The following is a 27,453-nucleotide window of genomic DNA, read 5'->3' as shown; positions in this document are numbered from 1 at the left end:
TGAACTTTGAGGATTAAGGTAATATGTAATAAATTATATTGTATAAAACGCATGTATCGTAATGAAAAATGTAAGAAAATAAATTTTCCAGTTGTTGAAGAAGTCCCAATAAAGGGACGAAACGTCCAACTCAATCAATCTAAAGTTCTACTTCTTTTAATGTCCAAGTTCCCTGTGAAAAAATTTTATCATTAAAATATTTAATATTTGCAAAGAGAATTCTAAAAATAGTTTCAACATACTTTCATAAAATAAAGTTTACAAGAATACATAACCTATAAATGACAATCTATAACTGATCAATATTTAAAAAATTTGTGTATGGTATCAATTTGTATAAATATTTAAAGACTAAAATTATTCAATTAGAATTGAAACTTTGCTTGTAACATTTCCATGCATATATTTTAATCGTTAAACTTATATCTGTATTATACTTATAAATAAACGAAATATAAATCTTCTTGCAAAAACGAAAAGTAACATCAATCCCAGGTATCATCCGAGGTTAACTGTATGGTACTGTCTACATCACATAAATAAGATATTGTATCTTGATGTGGATAACGCGGATGCCACCAATCGAAAACTTCATAATCAATTACATCATTAAGTATAACTTGATTAGTTAATGCATTTGGAAGATCTGATGTTCCAAATCCAAGCTGCAATCGCAGGTATTTAAGACCAGGCATCAAAGTTACTGATACTTTCTGTAGAATTAATCCAATTACCAAAGGCAATTTGCTATATTTTAGACATCTTACCTGCAATTTAATGTCAAATTAATATTTGACATTAGATGCAAACTTTGAATAAATTTAGTGTGTGCATTTAATGAAAAAGTTTCACATACCTGTAAAAGTTTACATTTTTCTTCGGAATTTGCATTTATCTTTTCTGCTGTGTCAATATCATCATCCATGCTTTTGTTTTGTTGTATTAAAGTACCATTACATGTTCCCGATATTTCTTTTAATTTAAAAAAGAAATACCACCGATTAGTTCCTTTCTAGAACAATTAAATAATGATTATGCTTTTCTATTTTTCCTTATCATATTCTTTTACTATTCCTAATAAGCTATATAGAAGTCAAATATACAGGGCGATTCACTAACTCTTGCAATCAAGATAGCTCCGAAAGTATGATAGCAGCAGAATAGTTTATACAATAAAAGTTTCATGAAAAATTCGGGAGTATAATATGACGTCAGTTTTTTTTTTTACTAGGTTTAGTCGCTTCTGAAATTTAAAGTTAATAATGTTTTGGTACTTATTTTCTGATATCAGCTGTCATGGCGAATCCAACGATGTGGAACATTAAGGTATTTGAAGGTCAAAAAAGGTCAAGTCTGGCGAACCAACCAGCCACGACACAGCTCCTCCGCGTCATTGTTGCATCATCCTTTAGGTGTCCGGCAAAGGACAGAACAGTCGGACATAATCAGGTTTGATGAATTCCTTCATATTTAATAAATATTTACTATATTTAATGTTGCACATCGTTGGATTCACAGCGACAGCCGTTATCAAAAAATAAGTATCAAAACATAGAATTCCATTTAAAAAAACAAACTTGATTCTTAAATCTCGAAAACGATTAAACCTAGCAAAAAAAAACTGACGTCATATTTTACTCCCTACTTTTTCATGAAACTTTTGTTCTATAAACTTTTCTGCTGCTATCATACTTTCAGAGCTATTTTGGTGACAAGAGTTAGTGAATCACCCTGTATATTTTTATATGTAATTTTGTAAAAAAATAAATAGATAGTATGTAAAATAATTGAGATATGAAAATATCATACTTCGTGCCACATGAGAGAACATTGCCTTTTAACAAGAGAATGTGGTTCCTTTTGCTGTATCCGTGATATATAGCTCAATGCTCTTCTCTCAGCAAAGTAAGTATAATGCAGTGTTCTGATAACGCAAAGACGCAATTCATGGCGTAGTATCATCCAATGTGGCTGCAAACGTTCTGGGATACCAGGAACAAACTTGTAATAACTGTGATAATAATCATTATGAGAACATAGTATTCTAAAAATCGAATTTATATTTAGACGTACGTCTTATATAGATGAAACCAAAATTTTGCAGTCGTAGTCACATAATAGGAAGATTTACAAATACAAGCAAATTTTCCTACAGTTTCTGGTTTAATATATTCTGATATTATAAACCATATGTCCAATGGATAATCAATACCTACAAAAGAAAAATACTTTAATCCATGAGTTTGCTATAAATAGGAATACATAATCATGATTATGGAAAGTAATATTCGATCACATCAAATATCTCTGAAATCTTCTATTTAGTATAATACAAGGCTTTTTAACCTTTTTCGCTGAACGACCTTTGTAATCCGAACAATTGTTTCTTTTTACGACCCTGAATACATAAGTACACAAATTAAAATATTTGCTGATAATAAATCATAAAGAAACTTTATTTTAAAACATTTTGATATATATAGGATGAATCAGAATTAACCAGACACCTAAATATCTTTGTTAGATTTAAAGTTACGAAATATGTCTACATCAGAATCAAAATTGTTTTGAATGTCATTTTTTTAGGTGTTTTTTAGATTACTAATGTTTTTTTAAATGGAATTGCACTTTTTTCCTATATGTTATTATAGCCGTCACTTAGATGAATTTAACAATGTGCAATATGACCTTCAAACGACTTTCAATCCAGTAATATAGAATAAATAAATGTCAGCATGTAAGGATTATTAGCTTTATTTATGTTATGCAAAATGTTCAAAATAATTCTATTTAGTTGTGATACGCTTACTTAATCTCAAAGAATAAGAATCTAATGCTCTGTGATTCATTTCAGAGGGAATCGACGCGCAAACCCTCATGATTCTTTCTTTCATATCCTCTGTAGTGGTAGGTTCTTTGAAATAAACTTTATTTTATAGGTATTCTCATAGATAAAAATCTAAAATTGATTGGTGGACAAATATTTTCTACACTTACTATACATACGAATATAATTTTTGCCATGTATTAAAGACAAAACCAAATATTTATACTCATTTATTAGTTTTGATAAAATTTTAACGATTCGATACGGGATCGTAACCAACACTATGAAAAACCTTGATATAATATATATACTAAAATACTTGCCATTACGTTCAGTAATTTCTTCATTTGATATTTTCTTCTGATTTCTCAATTGTTTCTTAGGTAATAAATCTAATAAAATAGAAAGTTCGACAAGGTTATTGCAATGAGTATGTTTCTAAACTATAAATATAGTTACACAATTCATAAATATGTCTAAAGCCGTAATAATACGTTTAAACATAAAAGTCTTGTTATTTTTTAATAACATTTATAATACTTCACCTTTGACAAGAGTTTTGTGTTGAGTTTGGCTCATTTTGTCAAACTGATATTCCAATTGTAAGAAAGAACTGAGTAATTGTCAGGATTGCACTTGAAAGTAGCAATATTTATTAATGTCTCGTCTTTTTATTATATTTATAATAAAGAATAAATCAAATAAATATAGATTTTATTATATCTTATTTAAGAGAAATTATTTAAGAGAATTTATTACACTTATTATAGATCGTTTCATGTATTAAAATTTAACGTCTAAGTAAATTTTAGTTTAAAAAGTTAATTTAAAAAAATGTTATTTACTACTTTTCAATAAACTTGTGCTGATTAAACTGACAAAAAGAAAATAACAGAGAACAAATTAGATCGTTTTCTTACGAAGATATACATAACTTGAAAACCCTAGGATAAATACATACTGAAAATTCATGTACGATACGGCGACCATGTGATACAAGAATAGTGACGATTAGCTATCCACAGTCATTAGAGAGTAGCTCGAACGCCAAAATTGTCCAAAATAGCTACCAATAGGATTGGCCGTTAGCAGCGCCATTCAAGGGCTTAAAGGCCAAAGGCACCGCCATTCTTAGTTTCTCTTCTTATCAAGTTTTCAGACCAAAAATCTAGATACCACGTCTAGGTATAAGAAACAAATCTCTATAAAAGAGGACGATCGATATAGGCGTTTTCGTCGAATTTATGTTGTTGAAAATGACTAAATACCAAGTACGATAATTCTCCACAAGAGTGGCGGTGGTGTTCATAAGTTTAGATTTAAGTACGTGTGATTTTATAAAAAACAAATGAAACAAATAGTTCTCTTTGATGTTTTTGTTTTAATCACGAAGCCTTAATTTAATTAAGGGTTAATTAAAGGATTAGGACTAATTTTCATAGAGCTCAACAGGTTATTTTATATTGATGATTTTGTGGTTTACTTTTTAAGGTGACTGACAATTACATTTTACATGCAGTATTATTCATTTTTATACTAATTGAGTTAAAGATAAATTGATTCTATTTCATAATTTTTTTTACAGATATATAGGATGATTTATGGACATTTTTTCATGCTATTGTTATTTTTTCTTGACTTTGTGATATCATAACCAATTATTCCATTTTCTTTAGTTTATAATTTCTTATTTCCTTCGTCGACTTATTTATCTATTTTTTTCCTAAGTTAAAGGTAGGTTTTTTCATATTTGAAAAATCAGACCAAGAGACTAGTGACAATAGAAATCATCCTTTCATTGTGAATATTGTACCTACACTTATAACACGGTGATCGTCCTCCTTGTACATAAGACTCCATGATTGAGAATATCGAAATGTTGTTATCGCGCCTCTCCACTCTTCAAACCTTTGTTAAGCACGTCATGCTGTGTCCATCAACAAAGACACTCGTCCTACTCTTTCACTGGACGCCTACGACGACACGTTTTAGACAACTAGTAGGCCAGTCAATAAGAGGCAAATAAGAACTTTTTCGATTTAAACGATTACAAATTGATACAATGGTAATTCGACGACGCTGAATCGAATGGTGCTTATTTTTTTGCACTCCGATGTGCCATTTATGAGAAAAAGGGTAAAAAAGGGTAAAAATGGCTGTATTTTAGAATCTAGGCGTTTAATCGAAAAAAGTTTCAAACAAAAGTTGTAGACAATTGAAAAATACATAAAAAATGTTGAGGTTTATCTTCATATTTGTAAAAAAAAAAGCGAGAAATATTGGTAAAACGTAATCGTAAGAGTGGGGGACAAGTCCCGCATCTTTTTCGGCTTTTACACGCGAGCGTGCTAGTGTGCGTGCGAGCGTCCGTGTGTACTAAACACAAATGAAGAATTTTCGGCAATCTTCAGGTCTCTCGGTCGTGATAGCGAGTGCGAGTAAGAAAAGAAACCGATATTCCTCTCTTTCTATTTTTTCATGCGGCAGCGAGTATTTTTCGTCTTGGCTATCAAGTGTCGAGCGTTATGTATAATATATCTATATATATCGGCGTATAAGCGCGACGTTTTTAAATCGAATCTTGATGCTTATAGCACGCCGTTTTTTTATTTATTGTCAAAAATAGTGAACCTTGAATAAAAGAAAAACAATATTTCATTTTAACAGAAACTATTACTATTTAGTCGAGAGTAAAAATAATGAATTATTTTGTATCTCGATATAAAATTAATTTGTATAATTAATTGATACAAATTTTTTGCCTCGCAAAAATTTGTTTGTATATCGAATTGAATACGTATTTGAAAAAGAAGAATTTTATGTATCTACACAAAATTAATTCAAGATATACAGGAAAGGATATTCTAAGAACGTGGAATTTATTTTTTGTCTAGACATAATTTTAATTCATTTTTATTATGTTATAAGAAAACAGTAATGCATTTTTATTTAGCTTCAAAGTCATAAAAATTGTAAGACGAATATTGAACATTTGTCAAGTGGCACGCTAGCGTAAGTAGTATCGTCTCTGCTTCTAACGCCGGTTATTAATGTTCGATTCTTCGTGGGGGAATTATTTTTTTTTTTAAGTTTTTCTATGCTTAAGTTACACAAATTCTTTTTACATTTCTTAATTTTTAATTATATACAAGAAAGAAAATTAAAATATTACAAAAAATTTGAAGCAATAATTTTTTTACCATTTTGCGCAAATAAAGGAAGATTTATTACTTGAATTACAGTTAACATTTTACTTTTTAATAGGTATATAAAACTACATTATTCTTCAATATAGTAACAAATAACAATGACATATATTCTAATCAATAATAATTTAATTTATATATTATATTAATATCATGCCTTCTCACCCAGATCAAGATTGCTTTCTTCGTTAGCAAAAGTTTTATTATAGCTACATTGATACTAGCACCCTGAAAAATGGACATAATGTTATCCATTATGGACATAAGTTATATAGAACAGGTAAGTGTAAAATTATAATTTTGAGATTTTTTACAATAATATTTTTTTTATTTGCTTATGATGTTAAAAAATTTATTGTTTTGAATGTTTTTACGATAACTATCACTCTGGAACCTGCGTTTAATAAATATTAATAAATGTACAATGTAAATGTTAAAACTTATAGATATAAAAAAATTATAAATGAAATGATGATGAGAGTGAATTTTTACAATGCGTGTGCACCCCGATCAAAACAAACTTCCAAAAGTGATCAACATCTACTAGTATTTACGATGCGCGGGCACAGCGATTTCAAATTTACGGCATGAAGTCATTCAATATATCTCTTTGACATTTAGTGTGGACTGATATCTATATTCTGATATTTTTTCAATATTAAATAATGAGCATGGCCTGACGAAGATTTCCTTGAGAATTTGTGTGGCACTCAAAGTGTTGACAATCTATGTACGATCCGTAAAAATTGTAGATTCTTAGCGTATATTCGAAATACGCACCTCAATAATTTTGAGAATATCGAAGTGAATTGAATATTGAGAATAACGAATTGTTGATAGCGCGCCTCCCTACTCTTCAAACCGTTGGCTAAGCATGCCCTGCTGGCCATTAACAAAGATACTCGTCCTATTCTTCCACTGGTTTATTATAATTATTACATATGGTGGTGATTAATATTAAAAAACTGTGAATATCTTCAAAAACATTGATTATTTGAAAATATTAGTAATAAAAGTCTTTTTTGAGGTTAATTGATATTACTTATTAGTTTTAATTCGTTTTATTTCTTCTCTATAGTGATCATCAATTTAGGTTAAAAATAAATAAASTGGATAACATGCTGTGCGATTTTTTTTATGGCTTAACCATACGATGACAATTTTCTGATTTTAATCTAAGTATACCGATGAATTACAAAACGTTCTCTTTTTCCTGATATTATAACAGACAATAGTAAGTAGAATAGCAATATTCTGTTCAGTTAAAATACTCTACTGAGTAAAATATATGTATTATATTGTTTTTAATTCAACTTATGATGCTCTGCTTCTCTTTTTATATTTTTTATATTTCGTACATAAACTACTTTTTTAACACGTTGACTGCCACGTCACCCGTATTCGGGTGACAGTAAAGTTTCTGATCCGGCCGCGTCACTCGTATTGGGGTGACGCTTATTTGACTACTTGCGCAGAACGTTCGTACGTTTTTGAAAAGATATTTCGCAGAGTAAGTAACAAAACTATTGAGTATTATTTAATATAAACTATATTTATTAATATAAATTTAAATTTATAATAAAATATTCATTAGTATGAACTATATTGTTATAAAAATTATGTAGAATGCCAAACTTTAAAACATCCTATACATAGCTAGGGTTGGTTGGGACAACTTGGACAATAAGTTGTTGTTTTCTTTAAATTATCTCGTGTCTTTGATCTGCCCATTCGACGACTTTTATCTGCATAACATTGTTTGCATGCGCGTCTAATGATTTCTCCGGAATCAGTTTTTCGAACGGCAATATGATGCTGCCTCCAACGAAGACAAGGATTTGTTGTATTTTCAGTCAACCCAAATAATTTTTAAGCTAATATTTCCCTAAATTTTCTAATATTTATATCCTTCTTCTTTGCAATTGTTTGTAAACCGCCAAAGCGTTTACAACAGAAATTCCTAGAAGTAGTTGAATGCCAAGCTTTCGGTACCACTTGATTCCTTTTCTAATCGTGGTGGCATAGGAAACCATTTGGTCGGAATAATCTATGCCACAGTCAAACTAATCCTATACAGTGGCGAAATAAGAAACAAATACGAAGTAATGAAAATAAATGACCGAGCATCATACCACGGAAACAAACGGGGCGGGAGGTTATTCTTGCGACAATTATCGATTGCAATTCGCATTTTTAAAATATTGGTGGGAATACCCAGCACAATACGCTACTTGGCAGTCAACGTGTTAAATACTTTTATCTAAGTATGCGGTTCTACATTTTTATTCCAATCAAAGACTGTAAAACACCCAAGAAAAAGATTCCATTCCAGCATCAGATCTATGCATATAAATTTCATTTTCCAATGGTTAACGATATAAAAATTTCTTTTTACTAACTATCTGTTTCGTAGAGATTTCATGTGAATTATTATGAGAATAGAATTCAACCACAATTACAAGGAATAAGCAAGACATGAATCTGTGTTTAAAGGTAAAAATAATAATCTTGCTTCTGTAAGAAACAAACATTATATATAATTCTCTTGAAAAATATTTATTCAAAGCATTAGAAAACTTATTCTCTCCACATAGATGATCAATCATTTACTGGAAGAGAGAGCGCATTATTTTCAACAATGATATGAAGAAGCCAACGATACTGAAATCATGAAAGATTTTGGAAGACACTGTCTTCTTTTTATTCACACTGGAAAGAAACCATGTGCATTAATTTTCTATCAAAAGAATTGAAAAATGAATGCATCTTAGGTATTTATAAATTATTTTCTGCAATAATTCTTATTAAACTATAATCTCTTGCAACTTTTTGACCAGTATCAGTATACATTTAAATTTTTGTTTCAGTTTTTGAAATTTCTGAAACTAATGCAGAAAAGTGTAATGCCTATTACGATCGTTATAAAAATGTATCTAAAAGAAAGTATCGTATCTAAAAGAAAGTATCCATCACAAACAAACGCGGAACGTTGTAAGTATAACTTCTTACGTGCGTACATAAGTATACACACCAGTTTTTTTTTAATTGATCATTGATTGTTTATTTTGTTGTTTTATTCGGTTTAAAAATTTTCGTTTGAATTAAAGTCTGGAGATTGTGAAGGATAGAGGTAAAACTTTTGAACAATTATGTAATAAATATTCTTATAGCTTTATGCTTTGGATCGTTGTTCTGGTAAAATTTGAAAGAATTTTATATACTCATCTTAGTTAGACTTTTGTGTAAATTTTTCTCCAGAAGATCTAAATATTTGTTCTTATCTGAGATCTCATTAATGAACATCAACTTACCAAATCCAGCATTCAAAATCTTCATACAACCGCAGAACCACCCCCGTGCTTAACAATAGATTTTAAATTAGTTGATTTCAAACTTTTATTTAGTTTTTGTCATTCTTTATTTGTTCCGTCTGAAGCAAAAGTATAATATTTACTTTCACCAGCAAAAATAACATCTTTTCATTAATCTTGCGCTTTCTGAACAGACTTTTTAGAATCAGCAGCCAACTTCGTTTTCCTATTTAGTTTATTAGTGTACGGTTTTTTTTTTCTATTCGACTGTTATACCTATTGTTTCTCTTTATTCTACGCACTGTTTCAGCACTAATCATCTTCCCACTTTCATTATAAACTTCAGAAGCTAATTTTAATGCACTATAACGCGGATTTTTTTCAATTTTTCCTAGTATTTTTCTTTCTTCAGTTTCATTCAAAACTCGAGGTTGACCTTTTTGTTTTATAAAATCAATGCGGTCGTCTACTAGATATCTTTTAATTATATCAGCAACTGTACTCTTCTTCATTCGTAATAATTCTGCAATTTCACGATAAGTTTTGCCTTTTTTTCTATGATAAATTACAAGTTGTCTTTTATTAAAACTCGTATTCTTTCTCTTTCGTGACATTTTAAACTACAGGAACACACTTTAAAACGTAATTTTACATTAACAATTAGTACATACAGTTTTTCACACATTTCTTTATTTACGTGCCTTCACGTGCGTTACTTGTAAATGTTCACTAGTAGCAAGCATCTCTTATATACCTTCTCCCTAGCGGTCAAAAACGTGGCTACTTTTTAAAACTATGCAAGTTGGCGGGAAATTTGATATTTTTTTATTTAAATCTCCGTCTTTCTCAATAAAAATTACAACAAAGTTATAATACAATTGTACTCAATTGTAGAGCATAATTTTATTTTATTTTAATTGAAATGTTGAAATTCTTACACTTTAAACGTTTTATTAACCTTTATATTTAGGACATGGAAAACACTACTTTTTCGTACGTTATGTTCCATGTTTTACAAATTTCAAATGAATATCTTAAATTAAAAACTTCAGTTACATACAATATCAAATTATATTAAAATCATTTTTAATAATAATATGTGCGTTTGCGTTTAACAAGTAAATTTAAATCGTCGTGAAATATTATTATTTAAACATATCTTATAGATTATCGGGCACGTCTAAAAAAAATAAGGTTATTTCACTTAGATTCGCTTTAAAAATATGATGTTTGAACAAAATTATAAAGTTAATATAGAGGAATCTAAAAATTCGAAAACGGTAGAAGATCATGACGAATATCAGTATTTGAATTTGATCAAGAAAATAATTAAAACTGGAGTTAAAAAAAATGATAGAACTGGAGTTGGAACTTATTCGATTTTTGGAACACAGATGCGTTTCAATTTAGCAAATGGTATTGTTTCTTCCACAATGACAATTATAAAAACTAAAGTATTTAATAAGATCAAAATTAGAATAAAAGAAACAATTAGAATTTAAAAAAAATATAAAATAAGATTAAAAAAGATAAAAACAAAAGATCCAAAAAACTCTTACGAATTTATCTACAAAAGAACGATAAGTATTAATATGAATATTATTAGAATAAACATCATCAAACTTTAATATTTTAATTAAAATTTATTCTCTTTATGTTATTACTTATATTGCTATAACTCATTGGTCTCATATGCATTTCTTTGAATTTCTATTTATGAGGATAAATAAGTTGAAGAAAAAAAATAGAAACTGTATAATAATTTTTCCTATTATCTTCACAGGAATATTTCCTTTGTTGACTACAAAACGAGTCTTTTGGCGTGGAGTCATAGAAGAATTGTTATGGTTTATTAAAGGATCGACTAATGTAAAAGAATTACAAGATAAAGGAGTACATATTTGGGATTCCAATGGTTCTCGTGCTTTTCTTGATTCTTGTGGTTTTACTGACAGAGAAGAAGGTGATCTCGGCCCAGTATATGGATTTCAATGGAGACATTACGGCGTGGAATACAAAAATATGCATTCAAATTACAAAGAACAAGGTATGTTTTTGTTAGATTAGTTTTAAATGTTTATAAATATGTATACAGGGTAGTAGTAAAAGGGTCTCATATTTTAAAGGCTTATAATATTTATCAAGAGGAGTAAAAAATATCTAATTAACACGGAGTCTAAAATCAATCCTTTCAATGTAAATTAATTTTTACTATTGTTGAGTGTTTGATATCAAAAGCGAGTCTAAAATTATACATTTTTTACTCCTCTTAATAAATAGTATAATCTCTTAAAATATCGGATTCATTTTTTACCATCCTGTATATGTAACTTATGTATACCATGATTAACTTAATACTTTAAATATGTTAAAATAATTAATATGGAAATGAAGGTATTGACCAGTTGAAGGAAGTCATTCATAAAATAAAACACTCACCGGATGATAGAAGAATAATAATGACTGCATGGAATCCAGTTGATATTCCAAAAATGGCTTTACCACCTTGTCACTGTTTGGTACAATTTTATGTAAGCAACGGAACGTTGTCATGTCAACTTTATCAAAGAAGTGCCGATATGGGTCTTGGTGTTCCATTTAATATAGCGTCATATTCTCTATTAACTTACATGGTGGCTCATATTACAGATTTGAAGGTATATTTCATCTCATTATATTTGCAAAATATATATTTACAACAACAATAAAATTAATTCTCTTTCGTTTATCACAGCCAGGTGAATTTATACACACGATGGGTGATTGTCATATATACATTAATCATATATCGGCACTTGAAGAACAAATAAAACGCGCACCGAGGCCTTTTCCCACATTGAAAATAATTGGTGACGTTAAAGATATAGATGACTATACATTTAATAATTTTGAACTAATAAATTATAAGCCACATCCAAAAATTGATATGAAAATGGCAGTTTAATTCAATGTTTATATATGTGTGTATATGGGTATCTCTGCTGTAATTTTTAAAATTGAAATTTTACAAAATTAAATCATTTAAAACAAAATTTGTAAATATTTGTAAATTTTACTTACAAGAGCTAAGTACCCATTGTTTTTCATATTTTTTTGAAACTTTATACATTTATAGGGGTCCATTAGGACTATACATTGCATATTAGAAGCGAAGAAAAATACTCAATCCTTTCCAAGATATTGAATGAAGAAATTTTACTAACATTAAAATTCCTCAATTCCATAAAAGAGAGAGTAATAACTATATAACTATACATTATTGAAAGTGATCGATGATCAAATCTAGGGCAAGAGAAAGTTAAATAAAAAAGCTTCTGTATCTATAGTCCAAAAAGTATATAAATACCTGTCACTGACATTTTGTGAAAGCTATATGTTAACTTGACTAGATCATTACATCTTTATCTGTATTCAGCAAAGAATTAAACAGTGCTAATATTTCATATGGTAAGTTTATATTATCATAAACATATGACATAAAAAATGTATCTGCAAATATAAATTTCTATAAAAATTAATTCCACACACACACACTTAATTTATACATATGTAATATATAAATTGTCTTTTCAGAATTACAAGAAGTACATCTTTATATATCTTCTTTTACATTCAATATGTATTATCACTTGTAATAAATGTAAGTTTAATATATTTATATTTTGTTTTAACGCATTTATTTTTAGGAATTGAAACTATTATATAAAACAAAAGTTAATTGTTTCATGTTTATGTTCAAAAATAACTTTATTTACAACCGTTCTCCTATTAAAATTACATATTTTTTATAGCTATAGATAATATTAATAAAGAATAAAATATAAAAGGTTTAAATATGAGTAAAAAAAAAATAATTTATAGTAATGGGGTATGTGTGTGTATAGTGTATCCGCGTGTGCGCGTATGTGTAAGAATAACTTCAATAATAAAATATTATAGCATATACATATACATGATATATATATTTTTTCTGTTTAGCAATATCAACTTATTTTCTATCAAAGTTAGAACAGATGAATAAATTGAGAAAACCTGTTTATACATTTGTCAAAACTGACAAGGAAGCAAACATTAAATGGGGTGTACGACATTATATTCCCAGAGCAACAGATATAAAAAAATAACTGAACAACATTCTGCTACAGTTACAATGTAGAATAAAAGTGCAACACACACAATATGCATTTTTTATTTTAAAAATGTTGATAAATTATTTGATGTATTTATCCTTTATTGTTGTTGTTCTACCGAAATTGGAATTTGAGAATATGTTATTCTTTCTTCTTAAAACGAACTATTACTTATAGAATTTATTTAATTATGGATGTGTGAATTAGAAATAATTATCTTGAAACATCTTGTATATTCTGAAGAAAAACATATGATGAATAAATTTAGATTGTGTTGAATTTATCTACTTGCAGACAATGTTTTAAATATGGATGCGTAATATCCACGTGACCAACATAATCCCTTCTCTAAACGATGTACACGTGCTCATGCTCACGTACTACTCGTAAAGATGGGCACTCGTAGGTAGAAATGACGTATAAAACTTTACGATAGGTGGAAGGGAATCTGAGAAAAGTAGAAATATTGGGCTGGAACGTTACGGTCGTGTATTACAAATAAATGGTCAATGACCGATGTCAAATACCTACATATACATATCTATAAACCTAATCTTCGTTTTATATAATTACATTAAATATACATTAATACGTGTATATATGCAACATACGTGCAAGATAATAAATATATTATGCATTCCTTTTGAATATTTGTGTATTAGCAATTACGCGTAAATTCTAAAAACTGAATAAATTTCGTCTTTTTTTAGGTAAATTAAAGTAGTTTTTCTCAACCGATTGTTCGCAGAAAAATATTAGTAATCCGCAAAAAATATAACTCAATATTAAGTTAAAATGAAAACTATTTACAAAATGTATAATGTTTATATTTAATGAGTCACTTTATTGGATGTTTCACGTATTCTGAAATTTTTTGCGTGTAGTTACGATTAGTGGACTTACACTATTAGCTCCTATTTGTTGCATCATTTCAGTTAAAGAACAGATGGTTGGCTACTATGAATCATCGTTGATGCACCACGGTTGAGCACCACGAGACATCGTCTATGGACATAATCTCCGAGAATTCTGTTGATATCAGAAATATACTGAAAAAATGTATAAAGCAATCTCAACAACTTCAATACCACAGGGATTACATCAAATAAAAATGTAAAATTCTATGATTTCTTTTGTTATCATACTTATCGTTTACAGTCCCTTTTTAATTTATTTACATAATATCATTTTTCGCTAATAAATTAACGTTATCTTATATTTAAAAAAATATTAGATAACTTATCAGAGAAGTAGATTCAAAAAAAATTTGTTTACAAATTTTTCATGTTCATTAATAGATTAAAGTATTGAAATAATTATAGGCTGTTTTTGATTGAATTTTAGTATTATTTCAAATTTTGATTTAGTATTTTAAAAAAATGGTTGACATTTTTTATTAATATATTATTATGCAATAAGAGACAAGCTGTAACCCTTTGCAAGTCTAAGAACAATCTGATGCAATTCTGAAATTGAATTTGATGCCATCCTGACGCAATTCTAAAAATGAATAAAATGCAATTTGATACTTATACTTATTGTAAATGATAACTAAATGATATTATGTTAAAATACTATAATATAACACCATATAATATAAAAAAAACATTGTAATATAATATAAATATAATAAATTGACCAAATATTAAATAGAAGTATTAATTATTTCAAATACTGGAAGCAATAAATAATTATATAAAAAAAAATTTAATAGCAAACAAATAGCAATGGTATTTAAAATAATCATCGTCTCTCTCAAACTATTACTTTTTATTTTAACTGTAAGAATGATTCAAAAAGAGCGAAAGAATTTGAAAATGAATTAGGGGCTATGTGCTGTTGGAGTTTCTAAAAGAACAGAAAGTTGCATCAGGCTTATACCTGATGTGTGTCCATTGTCAATGGTCTACGCTTCTGAGAAATTTCTTTACTGTTACGTGCTTTCAAGCATACGCGCCACTCGTCATACTACGGGAGTCAAAATATTTTAAAATATATTATTAAAAAAATATACGAAGATGATGAATTTGCATAAAAATCATTAAAAAATTGCAATTATGTTTAAAATTGAGTAATAAACATATTCGATTTCCGAAGATCAATATTGCTATGGCGTTAATCTTACGCACACAATTATATCCCGACTGGTAGAGGTATAAAAAGTGGGAGACAAGGTCACCTTAAGAAACGCAACTGAAGAGAGTTCTGTCAGTTTAGTCAGTAGTAAACCGGTGTGCCGGCTGCTAGTATCATTTTTAACGTTCACTTCTCCTACCTGTTCAAATCAACAATTTTTCAAAATTTATCTTCAGTGAGACTATACGAGCGAAATATATTTGTGTGGAAGGTCAGTAAAAGAATTTTTTTCTTTTAACTATTGAACTTATAAAATAATATTCCTTTCATTTTTAACAATTAAATAATATAAACAATTAAAAATAAGTAATAAGATGGACGTGTAATAAATTATGCGTGATATAACAGTGAAATTTGTATTTTTTATTTCTTCTACAATTTTATTGATTTCTTTTTGTAAAAAAGGAGTGTAATCTCTCGAGGAATAAATGCTGAATTGAATTATCTTTCTTGGATTTTCGTTACTTTTACTTTTACTTTTCTTTTTATAACACAATGAAATGTCATAAATTTCAAAATGTGGATATTTAGTTGATTTCTTTCTTATTGCAATATTCGCTACATGAATTTTTTATTAGGGTTCTATCAATAAATAATAAATTTATTATATTAGAAATATATTTATTTGTAATATTACATTTAAGTAGCGGGGTGTTAGAATTACAGAGTGTCCTAAAAGTCGCTTTCCTAAACCCAAAAATTAGAAATTTATTATCTACTAAAGTTTTTGTGCATACGATGTTTTGCAGAATTACGTCAGGGTTATGTCAGAAACCTTTTTTTTAAAATACTTTTAAAACACCGTGTATATTAAATATCAGCTTTAATATACTGATTAAGCTTGCATCTCTAATGCATTTTTAACGCTTATCATGATGCCGCTTTACGACTTCGTTCTATTACAATGTCAGTTTTTCTTCCACGAAAATGTGGCTTATGTGGGTGGGTAAATGGAATTGTTTTAGTTTGAGTTCCTTCCCTTTTGGACGATTCGATCTAAAATAAGATACGCCACGCTCTCCAGCTGTGATTCTTATATTGATTACTGAAAATGACTATTGACATTAGTCGAAAGAAAATTATAATTAAAATTTTTATATATAATTCTTTAAAATATGTTCAATCTATACACGTAAAAAAAAAGTGGATATTTTCACAAATTTTTGACAAGAATGACATTNTTAATGTTAGCCAAATAAAATATTCTATACAAATTATTCGTATTTACATTAAAAAAAAAATATATTCGCGCAGATCATATTTTTCGATAGTAATAATAAATTAAAAAAAGAAAAATAAGGGTAATAAAGAATCATACTTTTTTCAGATTTATACGATTAGATTTATTTGCTACTTGATAGATTTATACTAACAATTTTTCATAAATTTGAAATTGATGTTAATTTTAAGATTTAATCTTTATTGATTTAAAATAAAATTTTACTTAAATTAATAAATCTGAGAATTTAAATAAATTTTCAATTTATGATTAAATAGAATGATTTTTTAATTAATTTTTATGCAAAATATATTTTTCGAATATAAAGTTTGACGATTTTTAATTTTTCTACTGATAAATAAACTTCATTTCAACATTTATTTTATTTTATTGTTCTTGTGATTAAAATCCAAGGCGAATTTGATAAAATTTGATTTTTAATTATGTCGGATTAAATAGGTTTTAAAAGAAACCTTACTTTTAATTCTTGAAAATTTTATTGTATTTAAAAATTGATTTTAAGCATTTCTCATTATTTAGTTTTTATTATAAATCAATTTACCTTATATTTAAAAAATATATTTTATAGAAAAAATATTAAACAAAAAATCATATTTTTGGTAAATTTATAGAATATCTAATAACAAAATTAAGCTGGTGCCAATACTTTTTTTATTCAACACTGCATGTATGCTTTATACAATACGTGATTTTTTAAAAAACATCTTCCACTTTACATTCGATTGTGACCCTTACAAAATATTAATTTTTATTTTTACAAAAGCTTCTTCGAATATTTTCTTCTCAAATATTTGCTAATTTTCCAACCAATCACGTTCACATCTTCTTCGTTTCTAAAATACGGAAGCATAATAAAATTTGTTAAAAATAGCCAATTGCTTCGACCATCGGTATCATCTCGAGTAGACAGGAAACATAAACGTGTAAACGTGAAGATATTTGACCTCTTTGACCTTCCGAGTGCGATGACCTTGAGGAAATTTTTATACTTCCAAAATGTGTTTGCTCGTACTTTTACACGTCGTAAAAACATTTGAACTTGTTGGTAACTACATACTTTCCTTTGTTACATATATCGAGATGGGATGACAATCGATAATATAACTCCCATAGAAATAATCTAAAAATTTAATCAACTGTATTTGAACCCAATAATCTGTTTTGAAAATTTAGTGCGATTATCAATGCTATTATTAATAATTTGTTTTTGGGAATATCCCGAAATCATGACATAAATAAATGATAACTTTTGATTATTAAAAAATATTGAAAATTCGGTAAAAAAATGAAATATTAATTATTATTAGGGTATATACTAAAGTATATCTTTGCTGACGTTTTATTTATCTTTTTCAGGGAAATGTCGTCGTTGAACGAAAAATTGTTGACCAATGTCGTAGAGCCCACCTCCAATGGAAAAAATAAAGTTACTGTTGTTGGCGTTGGTCAAGTTGGAATGGCATGTGCCTTCAGTATTTTGACGAACGTAAGTAAATTATTTATTTATTTAATATAAAAAAAAAGTTAATAACAAATTGAGAATGTAATTTAAAACCATCATATTAGTCTAATTTTTAAGTTAATGTTTTATTCTTATAAATAAAAAAAAAATACGTATATTTAATCAATCTAAATTATTTTATTTACTTACTTATTTTCATTTACAGAACGTGTCAAATGATCTCGTACTCGTCGATGTGATGGCGGACAAATTGAAAGGAGAAATGATGGATCTCCAACATGGTAGTGCATTTTTGAAGAATGCAAGGATCAATGCCAGTACTGATTATGCAGCCACAGCAAATTCGACTTTGTGCATCGTGACTGCTGGTGCTCGTCAACGAGAAGGTGAAAGCAGACTCGATCTCGTTCAGAGAAACATTGAGATCTTCAAAGGAATCATTCCTCAGCTCGTCAAATATAGTTCTAATGCGATCTTATTGATTGTATCTAATCCTGTTGACATTTTAACTTATGTCGCATGGAAACTATCCGGTTTACCGCAGAATCGCGTTATCGGTAGTGGAACCAATTTGGATTCTACGCGTTTCCGTTTCCTGCTTTCTCAAAAGCTCAATGTAGCACCAACCTCTTGTCATGCTTGGGTAATAGGAGAACATGGTGATAGTAGCGGTAAGTTGATTATCGAAATTTTTTCTTTTGAAAAAGGATTTTCATTAATTTGACTTAAAAGTTACAATTATTTGAAGAATTTTTTTCTTAAAACATAATAAAAATACAGAATTTAAATTTGAGTCTAATACTTATTGACTTTTTTAAAGCATTTCAATATTAATTTTTATTGAAAAATATTTATAATCGTGGAAATGAAAACTGTTTGAATTCTGTATCGTTAAACACGTGTGTTGATGATATTTACAATTTTATTTCTTTTCACACACACACACACACAGCATCTAGAAAAGGATATAAATAAATATAATTAGATTACAAAAAAATATATATTACTTTGAATAGATTGATAATATCCCTTTATTTTAAAATAAATTCCCTAAAATTATCATAGTTTTGATCTTTTTAGTACCACTCTGGTCTAGTGTGAATGTCGCTGGTGTACGTTTCCGTGAGCTGAAACCTAACATTGGTACTAGCACAGACGAAGAACATTGGGATGATGTGCATAAACAAGTCGTCCAAAGTGCATATGAAGTTATCAAGCTCAAAGGTTATACTTCTTGGGCAATCGGGCTTAACGTATCGAGTCTTGCAGCAACGATATTGCGAAACACTCATCAAGTGCACGCTGTTACCGTCAAAGTTACTGTGAGTCGATTAAGTAGAACTCTTTTTATACTACATAAGATAATTTCTGTAATATCATCTGTCAATAAAATGTATTTTTGATTTGTATAAATTTTCACGATATCTACACTGACATTAAAAATTGACTTTTAAACATTAAATATTATTTAAATATTCGAATTAATGATATTTTAGGGTCATCATGGAATTACTGAGGAAGTTTTCTTATCTTTACCATCAATGTTGGGTGAAAACGGCGTCACATCTATTGTTAATCAAATATTGACGGAGGAAGAACGGAAACTACTTCAAAAATCAGCCCAGACAATACACGAAATCCAGAAAAATTTGGAACTTTGAAATGACAGTATTGCGTGGATATAATTATATGCGTTCTTTTTGTCTTTTACGTGTCGTGCGTGTTCAATGTATATTTATTTTCATTAGGCTTCAACTACTCTTAAGCGAAAGTGTAAATTCGGTGATTACTTCCGATATTTTCACTTATATCGTGTCGTTGTATTTATTCAACTATTATTTATATAATTCTACAAAAGCTTCAGTTATTATAATTAGTTGATTGTTTTTGACGAATACTAAAGGTTTTAACACGACATAATTTATTTTATAATATACAAATTGCATTCATTTTTACTTTTCTTTTTTATTTCATGATAAGTTCATACAAATGTAGCAATTATGTTATGGAAGCAACTAAAAAAGTATGAGTTCCAGTATTAACATTGTAGCTTAATTATTATTGATGTTGTAATATCATTATAGTAGTTAATGTCTTTATAAAACATCGTAGATCTAAAATCATTAATACAATCATGACAAAAATTTGTATCTACTGCATACATATAAATGACAAAAAAGATGTAAATCAGCTAATTATATATTTTACAAAAAAGAAACTATAAACTATCGTACCACAAGTTTCTTGCGTTTTTATGAGTCCTTATATTTTTATTATAATAAACAAATATTTATAATAAGTTTTATAATTACTTATGAAAGAGAACAATAAAAACTATTTTACTTCAAGTATCTAACCTATTTAACAATCAATGATAACCTGTCGATTAAGCCGTTCAAAAACCAAAACGAATAATTTCAGTTTTTAAAAATTTTTAATTTTAGTGACAGAACACTGGATTGATTTTCCAAACTTTTTATATACAAAATAAATTTATATTGTGTAATAATAATTAATAATTTAATTATTCAATAAAGTTAGCAACGCATAGAATAATTTAGTTTCACTTCAATTGCATGTGGATACCACGCATATATCTTCTTTTTTAGCCCAACGGTGATATTGTATTTCTCATAGTTAAAAATACAATTAACGATACCCCTTATAAAGATTGGGAAAAAATTAAAATTTTTCAAATATTTGTATTTTCAAACAAATTATGAGCAATAATATGTTTTTTTCGAACAGAATATTGACAATAATGATAAATATTATCTCTTGTTAAATCTTAATAATACTCGTTTCATTGGTTTTAAGGTTATGCCGAATTTTAGGTCAATGTCTTCAACTTGTCATCTATTTGAAGGGACTAGTTATGAAAAAGGATGAAGTCACCGAAAGGCGTCCCGAGCAAGTAAGGGCGCAAAGGAGACTGGCTCCCTTGCATCCGCCTTAGGCTAGGATTAAAACTACTCGCAGTTAGTAAGAATTGTACATATTTTTGAATGTACATAAACGGGAGAGAACTGGGAAATTCCGTCCCAGTTTAACGGGGGTGGGTACGGAATGTATTTGTAATCCGTCCGTCGTGGGGTTCCGTCCATCCACCCTTTGCATATTAGAATTAAGATTATCGGAAGATTTTTAGTCGGTAGGCAGCCCGATCCTGAGGTGTATCCTCAGGCGGGCTGAATCCGACACCGGGCCCAGGGGCCTATGAAGGTTTTTCCTATTGACGAAACAAAACAAAAAAGGATTAAAACTACCCCAGCAGCGCGCGTTTCGTAATAGCATAAAGCGCTGCCTTTGTTTCGTTGCCGTACGTCGTTATAAGTTTGCATACGGTGCGTGCAGTATGATTATATAGGGTGGAATGGGCCCGGTCAGCACGCCAAAAAGTGAATGACTGGATTAATGCAATATAGTATGTGCATGAGCCTTTGTATGAGTGATTACCACTGTCAGTGTGCCCAACAAGCTAAGTATGTGCGTCTGCGTTTTGTGCGATATGGTATGAGTATGAGAGCAGAGGGAAATCTCTCCTGGCTCACCGAAGGATGCGCAGGGTCTATAGCTTGTCCGTCGGTCTGGGGTTCTACTTTCCTCCCTCTCTCTGGTATGTTAGTATCATACAATAGGAGATTTTTTAGTCGGTAGGCGGCCCGTATTGGGATTGATCTAGCCAGGCTTCTCTTGGCTAGGACGGAATCCCGGACGGATTGAATCCGACACTATCTCAGATAACAGGCCTGAGATGCCTTTTTCCTCCTGTCGTAACAAAAAAAAGTTTACTCTAATAAGGGCACCATTATCATTTGCAACCTCAGATTTTTTCAAACTTTACATACTTGTAATGGTCCATGAGGATTATACATTGCACCCGTGAAAATTTACTAATGGCCAACAATTTGCGCAAAAAATTGGTGTAGAAATTTCACAAAAATTTTTATTTACACTATGTCGTTTGCTTCGGTAGCGTAACGGGTAGTAGCACGGTTTTATATCCCTGATGTTACTGAATCGAATACTCGAAGTGTGCAAAGTTTGAAAAAAATCTGAGGTTGCAAATGATGAAAGAGTCTTTGTAAGCCCGGCGATTTGGAAATGAAAAACAAATACATATAGAAAATTAAAAATCCACGTATTTATTAACCTTATAACTAATATATTATAAAGGTAGTTTTTAAAATAAGTTTAATAATTCCGCAGGTTACGATATTTTTAAAAGCTATCTTCTTTATGCAAACATACAACACAAAAGTTACAGAGAAAAAAGATAAAAACTAGAAAACTCGTTGCTGGTCCTTTATGTCTTACAATTAGCATTAAAACACGAGAAATCTCTCTCTCTCTCTCTCTCTCTCTCTCTCTCGTGAGCGGTCTTTAAATGTTAATAAAAGACTTAGAATTATATAACTTTATTTTGCATACTAGTCTAATTGCGACTATCAATTTTATTAATTCGAAAGAAAATAGAAGATTTTTCCTATCTTATTGAAATGATAAACTAAAGTGCGAAAAAAGAGACGTCTTATCACATGTTTTTTTCCCCCGGTTGTTTATGTATCTCTATTACGTGACTTTTTATCTCGTCTGTCAAGGATTCGTCATTAATAAGTGGAAAAATACTTTCTAACGTGTATCTATTTTTTTATAACAATTATATTGAAATCTGAATTTAAATTTGAGTTATTTAAATTTGAGTTATTTAAATTTGAGTTATTTAAATTTGTCTGATAATGATAAAGTAGTAAAAGGGTTAATTACAAATATCGGCCTAGGATTATAGTCCTATACTTAAGGAGCATTTATTCATATAATTTTTAGAAACTATTTTTTCAACGAAAAAAATGAATAATGATTTTACATTTTTTGACGCGTATAAAATATTTTCTTCACAATCAATTTGGTTAAAATTTCATTTTAGTATATTAGGATATAATATACGTTTTTTTTAAAGCGGTCATTTGACCGTTCATGATAGAAATATGTATACACAAAGTGTTGATAGGTTTAGTATTAATTAATTTAACCCCAATGTATATCCGTCACTGTTAAATTAGTTACAAGTGTAGTAACCATGGATTCGTATAATAATTGACAAACTGCGGTAATGGCAGTGTATCTAAGTTTCTGCGAATGTCGCTCGAAAATGTCTGGCCCGATACGACACGAGCGAGGGTAAAGGACTGTCGAAAAACACGTGAAAAATCAAGGGGAATCGCATGATTAGAGCAATGGTACTAACCCTACAATTCTCTTCTTCATTTTTACGTGTCTGTTTGAAAAATTGGGAATATGTAACATCGAAAAGAAATCTTGGTATAAATCGAGGTCTCCGAGATTTGCCACCAACAATATTCAAGAATATCTTAAACGGTAAAAATAATGGGAAGAGAATCGAATCGGCGTCATTCACAGAGGATGCTTCTTGTGGTTCTGATAAACAACGAACAGATTTGCAGTAAGAATTGTGGATCACCGTTTGCGTTAAGAAATTTTTTTAGTTTTTTCCTTTTTTTACCTCAAATGCAATTGTTTATTCAATCTTATCCTGTTTGATGTTATTTGTTCTTATCATTTAGACCGATGTGTCTACGTGAAGAACTTTTGTGCAAGGTGTCCGAGCCTGTAAGAGATTGTTGTCATAAAGTATCTATCGTTGGGGCTGGTATGGTCGGAATTGGTGTTGCCACTGCACTTCTATTTCAGGTATAAGTTTCTTTCTCTCTTTTTCTTTATTTTGACTTTCTCCTTTTCCTCTCCATTCACAATCTATACTGAAGCAAAGTGAAATTTCGTATGTCATACGAGAAAATTGTATTACTGCATACAAAATCTTACATGTAAGAGAAAATCATTTAACATGGCGACCTCAAATAACTCGTAAGTTATTCGTTATACGAAAAAATGTTTTTTATTACCTTAGTTTTTTTTTGAGATATTAAGGCCTTTCTTAGGCAAAATATGATAATTTATTCTAATTCGAAAAAAAATATTAGCCATTTCATGTAAAAAAACTGAAGGTAATCCTAATATCTCGATAAAAAAGTAAGATAATATAAAACAAAGAGAGATTAGAATACTGTATGTCCCTCTAGACACCATTAAACTTTTGTTTGAAACATTTTTTCGTACAACGTATAACTTAGAAATTATTTAAAGTTTTCATGTTAGTACACTCATCTTATATAATCAGTAATCTCGGAGTGTACAAGAAATTCATAATATCATAATAGTTATTTTAATAATCGTTGAACGCGAATTTTTAATATTAGAAAATTACATCTCATATTGCTATCGTGGATGCATTTCCGAAAAAACTCGAAGGAGAGGGCATGGATTTTTCTCATGGTTCGGTTCTTATAGGAGATCCACGAATCGATTTTGATACAGGTAATACAATGTTTTCATTCATTTTTATAAATAGGGCGCTCTATATATCAAAGTATACAGGGTAGTAAAAAAAGGGTCCAAAATTACTAATTAAGAGGAATAAACAATTTATAATTAACATGGGTCCTAAAATCAATAACTTACATCCTTTAGATATAAATAAATTGTTATTATACATGAGAGTAATGTATTTCTAAATAAATTCTTTTGTGTAAATTTAAAATCTGGCCAAAAGACTCGTTTACATTATTGAACGCACATAAATAATAAAAGTTAATTTGTAACAAAAGGATTGATTTTAGGACTTATATTAATTAGACATTTTTCATTCGTCTCGGTGAGTACTATAAGTTTTTAAAATATCGAACACTTTTTTTACCATCCCTTGTACACTTATTAATTTATGAATACTTTTTCGTAGATTTCTGTATCACGAGCAACTCCAGGGTGGTGATAGTTTGTGCTGGGGTGAGACAAGAAAAGGGTGAAAGCCGTTTGGATTTAACGAAGCGTAACACTGACATAATCAAAACAATAATACCTCCTTTATTAAGTTTTAGTCCCAACGCAGTTTTCGTTGTTGCCAGTAATCCAGGTTAATACGAATTTAATTGATCGTAAATTCCAATTTACAAAAATTTCATTGTGAACATAACAAATATAAGTACTTGTTTCTTATATTGCAGTCGATATTCTTTCATGGGTAACATGGAAAGCGAGCGGTTTGCCATTTCATCGTATTATCGGTAGCGGAACTTACATAGATACTTGCAGATTTCGATACTTAATTTCCGATCGTTTAGGTATCGTTCCAAGTTCCGTTAATGCTTATATTATAGGCGAGCATGGAGATTCTCAAGGTCAGTTGCATTGTTTATGTATTTATAAATTGTTTTTTTCAGTTTTCATTAATATTTTCCTACATTTCTATAAAGAAAAAAATATATGGATATATTATACGCATATGTATGTACAGGTAATTGTAACAGTGAACTAACAATAAATAAAAAAATTGATTTTATAATTTAATTTTATATTTTACAATTGTTTATATTATAAAATAAATTATGATGATTCATTTTTTCAATTTCTTTTTACTCACATCAGTCTATTGTCAAAATTATTGATCTATACACGAGGCGTCATGTAAATTGGTAGTACGCGTGCGATATCGTAAATTATTCATTCATATGACTTTTTTTTTATGAGCCTTTTCTTAAGCAAATTTACAATAAATATTATACTGTAAACATATACAAATTATTTACTTGAACTAATGATAATTAAAATTGTTAACTTTATATCAATTTCTCTTAACAATTTTCAATAATTGCTAATAGTTTCTCATATACTTACTATCAATTATACTATTTCTTATAGTTCCACTTTGGTCGGGAGTAAATGTCGCAGGTGTGCAATTTCGTGATATCATTCCGAATATTGGTTTGGAAACTGACGAAGAGAAATGGCACGAACTTTCCAAAGAAGTTATTGGCTTGTAAGTAAAACTTTTTAAAAATCAAAATTACATTAATAAAAAGTTATAAAATTCGTATGCAAAATAAAAATAATTTATACGAGTACGTAACAATTTATTTTCTTGTATTTTAGAGGTGCGGCGATCAGATGTTTGAAAGGATATTCGAACATTGGTATAGGACTTTGTGTAGCTGATATTGTAGATGCAATATTGGGGAATGCACAACGCGTCATAACAGTATCGACTATGATTCAAGTACTATCATACAAATACTCGTATTATTATTTCAATGTATTCCCTCATTCAACAAATTTTTTTTACTTTTATTTAACACTTTGACGTCCGGGCGTTTCGAAAAGATTTTTTCACTTGGCGCCGGCAGCGCTACTTCGGATTATTTCGCGTACGTCCGGCCGTATTCTAACTGCATGTCGCCGGGCGTAGAACTACGCTTTATGCACCACACCAAAGTGTTGTATCCGGCGATATTGCAACTTTTGTGCATGACACCAATGTGGTGTCGTCGGACGTCATAGTATTATATAATATATATTATAATATAATATATATATATATAATAAGTATTATATGAAAGACAAAAATAGTGTACTGTTGATTCCAAAAATCTGTTTTTTATTTTATTTTATAACAATTATTATACAAAATGAGATTTACAGTGAATAATTACTAAGATATTTATAAAACAAGTTTTATTTCAAATGATTTTTTAAAGATGAATTTGGCTTGAAAAAGGGTGAATTTGAAGTGCAAAACTTATATATATATTTTGGCTTTCGTTTTTTTTTCTTAGGGACATTTCGACATATGTCACGAAATGTATTTGTCACTACCCTGCGTAATTGGAGAACATGGCGTCACAAAGATAGTGAGACAACGTATGACTGAATTCGAGAAGAAGTTATTTCAAAACTCTGCAAATATCGTGTATAATGTTCAAAAGGATATCAAGTTATAGTCGACTTCGAATCGGTCGAACGAGAACGTCATTCATTTTCGTCCTACGTTTAACTTGACATTTAAAAAAAAGTATTGTTGGTTTTAATAAATCACATGTCGTCTTTTGATTCTTTTAGCGCGTGACTTATCTCTATAATAATACGAAACTCTAAAGAATTTATACTTTCAGATTTCCGAGAAACGTTCGGTTCTTATTCTGCATATCATTCACTTTTAATATTTTTTTAAAGTATTATTAGCTTGATCGATAAGTAATGTTCGAATGGTTATATTAAAAAATACTAGTT

The 27,453-nt window shown here is 29.1% G+C and overlaps 4 protein-coding genes and 2 long non-coding RNA genes across 8 annotated transcripts in view; 5 read left to right on the top strand and 1 right to left on the bottom strand.

The window, feature by feature from the left end:
* LOC106787091 overlaps nt 1–3,144 on the top strand; it is a 6,609-nt gene extending 3,465 nt beyond the window's left edge. Inside the window, exons 2-3 of the long non-coding RNA XR_001381740.1 lie at nt 1,292–1,449; nt 2,855–3,144. This is a non-coding gene — a long non-coding RNA (uncharacterized LOC106787091). The remainder of the gene's footprint in view (nt 1–1,291; nt 1,450–2,854) is intronic.
* Nucleotides 138–3,873, bottom strand: LOC106787090 (transmembrane protein 183B-like). Of its 2 annotated transcripts, XM_014749141.1 has the most exons (7): nt 3,789–3,873; nt 3,373–3,462; nt 3,151–3,219; nt 2,074–2,212; nt 1,810–2,011; nt 857–1,012; nt 383–767 (listed from the first exon to the last, which is right to left on the bottom strand). In XM_014749141.1, the coding sequence occupies exons 2-7, from the start codon at nt 3,404–3,406 to the stop codon at nt 486–488; spliced, it is 882 nt and encodes a 293-aa protein (XP_014604627.1). In that variant the 5' UTR covers nt 3,407–3,462; nt 3,789–3,873; the 3' UTR covers nt 383–485. The 2 variants fall into 2 exon arrangements, with proteins under 2 accessions (XP_014604628.1, XP_014604627.1); XM_014749142.1 differs by lacking the exon at nt 3,789–3,873 and having other exon boundaries at nt 138–713; nt 3,373–3,549.
* Nucleotides 3,874–4,054: 181 nt separating this feature from the next.
* Nucleotides 4,055–4,964, top strand: LOC106787092. Its single transcript, XR_001381741.1, has 2 exons — nt 4,055–4,318; nt 4,413–4,964. It is a non-coding gene; the product is annotated as an uncharacterized LOC106787092 (long non-coding RNA).
* Nucleotides 4,965–10,319: 5,355 nt separating this feature from the next.
* On the top strand, nt 10,320–13,750 carry LOC106787086 (thymidylate synthase). 2 transcript variants are annotated; one of them, XR_001381738.1, is made up of 7 exons: nt 10,320–10,760; nt 11,128–11,391; nt 11,739–12,001; nt 12,079–12,304; nt 12,460–12,791; nt 12,918–12,984; nt 13,323–13,750. XR_001381738.1 is itself a non-coding variant. In XM_014749137.1 (4 exons), exons 1-4 carry the CDS (start codon nt 10,568–10,570, stop codon nt 12,286–12,288), a joined length of 930 nt encoding a protein of 309 aa, XP_014604623.1. In that variant the 5' UTR covers nt 10,320–10,567; the 3' UTR covers nt 12,289–12,374. The 2 variants fall into 2 exon arrangements, 1 of the variants encoding a protein (XP_014604623.1); XM_014749137.1 differs by lacking the exons at nt 12,460–12,791; nt 12,918–12,984; nt 13,323–13,750 and having other exon boundaries at nt 12,079–12,374.
* A 1,930-nt stretch (nt 13,751–15,680) lies between these two features.
* On the top strand, nt 15,681–20,552 carry LOC106787051 (L-lactate dehydrogenase-like). Its single transcript, XM_014749059.1, has 5 exons — nt 15,681–15,821; nt 18,207–18,336; nt 18,518–18,983; nt 19,393–19,634; nt 19,809–20,552. The coding sequence occupies exons 2-5, from the start codon at nt 18,211–18,213 to the stop codon at nt 19,971–19,973; spliced, it is 999 nt and encodes a 332-aa protein (XP_014604545.1). The 5' UTR covers nt 15,681–15,821; nt 18,207–18,210; the 3' UTR covers nt 19,974–20,552.
* Nucleotides 20,553–23,904: 3,352 nt separating this feature from the next.
* On the top strand, nt 23,905–27,164 carry LOC106787056 (L-lactate dehydrogenase B-B chain-like). Its single transcript, XM_014749064.1, has 7 exons — nt 23,905–24,024; nt 24,591–24,708; nt 25,130–25,303; nt 25,395–25,568; nt 26,089–26,206; nt 26,320–26,443; nt 27,000–27,164. The coding sequence occupies exons 1-7, from the start codon at nt 23,986–23,988 to the stop codon at nt 27,162–27,164; spliced, it is 912 nt and encodes a 303-aa protein (XP_014604550.1). The 5' UTR covers nt 23,905–23,985.
* The last annotated feature ends 289 nt before the right edge of the window (nt 27,165–27,453 follow it).

The sequence above is a fragment of the Polistes canadensis genome, unplaced genomic scaffold (genome assembly GCF_001313835.1).
Source record: "Polistes canadensis isolate GaletaPanama2010 unplaced genomic scaffold, ASM131383v1 scaffold_91, whole genome shotgun sequence".
Classification (NCBI taxonomy): Eukaryota; Metazoa; Arthropoda; class Insecta; order Hymenoptera; family Vespidae; genus Polistes; species Polistes canadensis.
Note: the sequence above shows the minus strand (reverse complement) of the source record. Positions and strands in the feature narration are given on the sequence as shown.

What these genes read in the sequence shown, in the direction of transcription:
- LOC106787086 (XM_014749137.1), top strand. Translation starts at nt 10,568, where the DNA reads ATGATGTTTGAACAAAATTATAAAGTTAATATAGAGGAATCTAAAAAT. An exon ending in GCGTTTCAATTTAGCAAATG is followed by an intron (nt 10,761 to 11,127) that starts GTATTGTTTCTT and finishes TTATCTTCACAG; the next exon opens with GAATATTTCCTTTGTTGACT. An exon ending in CTCATATTACAGATTTGAAG is followed by an intron (nt 12,002 to 12,078) that starts GTATATTTCATC and finishes CGTTTATCACAG; the next exon opens with CCAGGTGAATTTATACACAC.
- LOC106787090 (XM_014749141.1), bottom strand. Translation starts at nt 3,406, where the DNA reads ATGAGCCAAACTCAACACAAAACTCTTGTCAAAG. An exon ending in TGGTTTCATCTATATAAGAC is followed by an intron (nt 2,012 to 2,073) that starts GTACGTCTAAAT and finishes TTATTATCACAG; the next exon opens with TTATTACAAGTTTGTTCCTG. An exon ending in AAAAATGTAAACTTTTACAG is followed by an intron (nt 768 to 856) that starts GTATGTGAAACT and finishes ATTAAATTGCAG; the next exon opens with GTAAGATGTCTAAAATATAG.
- LOC106787051 (XM_014749059.1), top strand. Translation starts at nt 18,211, where the DNA reads ATGTCGTCGTTGAACGAAAAATTGTTGACCAATGTCGTAGAGCCCACC. An exon ending in CCTTCAGTATTTTGACGAAC is followed by an intron (nt 18,337 to 18,517) that starts GTAAGTAAATTA and finishes TTTCATTTACAG; the next exon opens with AACGTGTCAAATGATCTCGT. An exon ending in AGAACATGGTGATAGTAGCG is followed by an intron (nt 18,984 to 19,392) that starts GTAAGTTGATTA and finishes TGATCTTTTTAG; the next exon opens with TACCACTCTGGTCTAGTGTG.
- LOC106787056 (XM_014749064.1), top strand. Translation starts at nt 23,986, where the DNA reads ATGGTCGGAATTGGTGTTGCCACTGCACTTCTATTTCAG. An exon ending in CGTTGTTGCCAGTAATCCAG is followed by an intron (nt 25,304 to 25,394) that starts GTTAATACGAAT and finishes CTTATATTGCAG; the next exon opens with TCGATATTCTTTCATGGGTA. An exon ending in CAGTATCGACTATGATTCAA is followed by an intron (nt 26,444 to 26,999) that starts GTACTATCATAC and finishes TTTTTTTCTTAG; the next exon opens with GGACATTTCGACATATGTCA.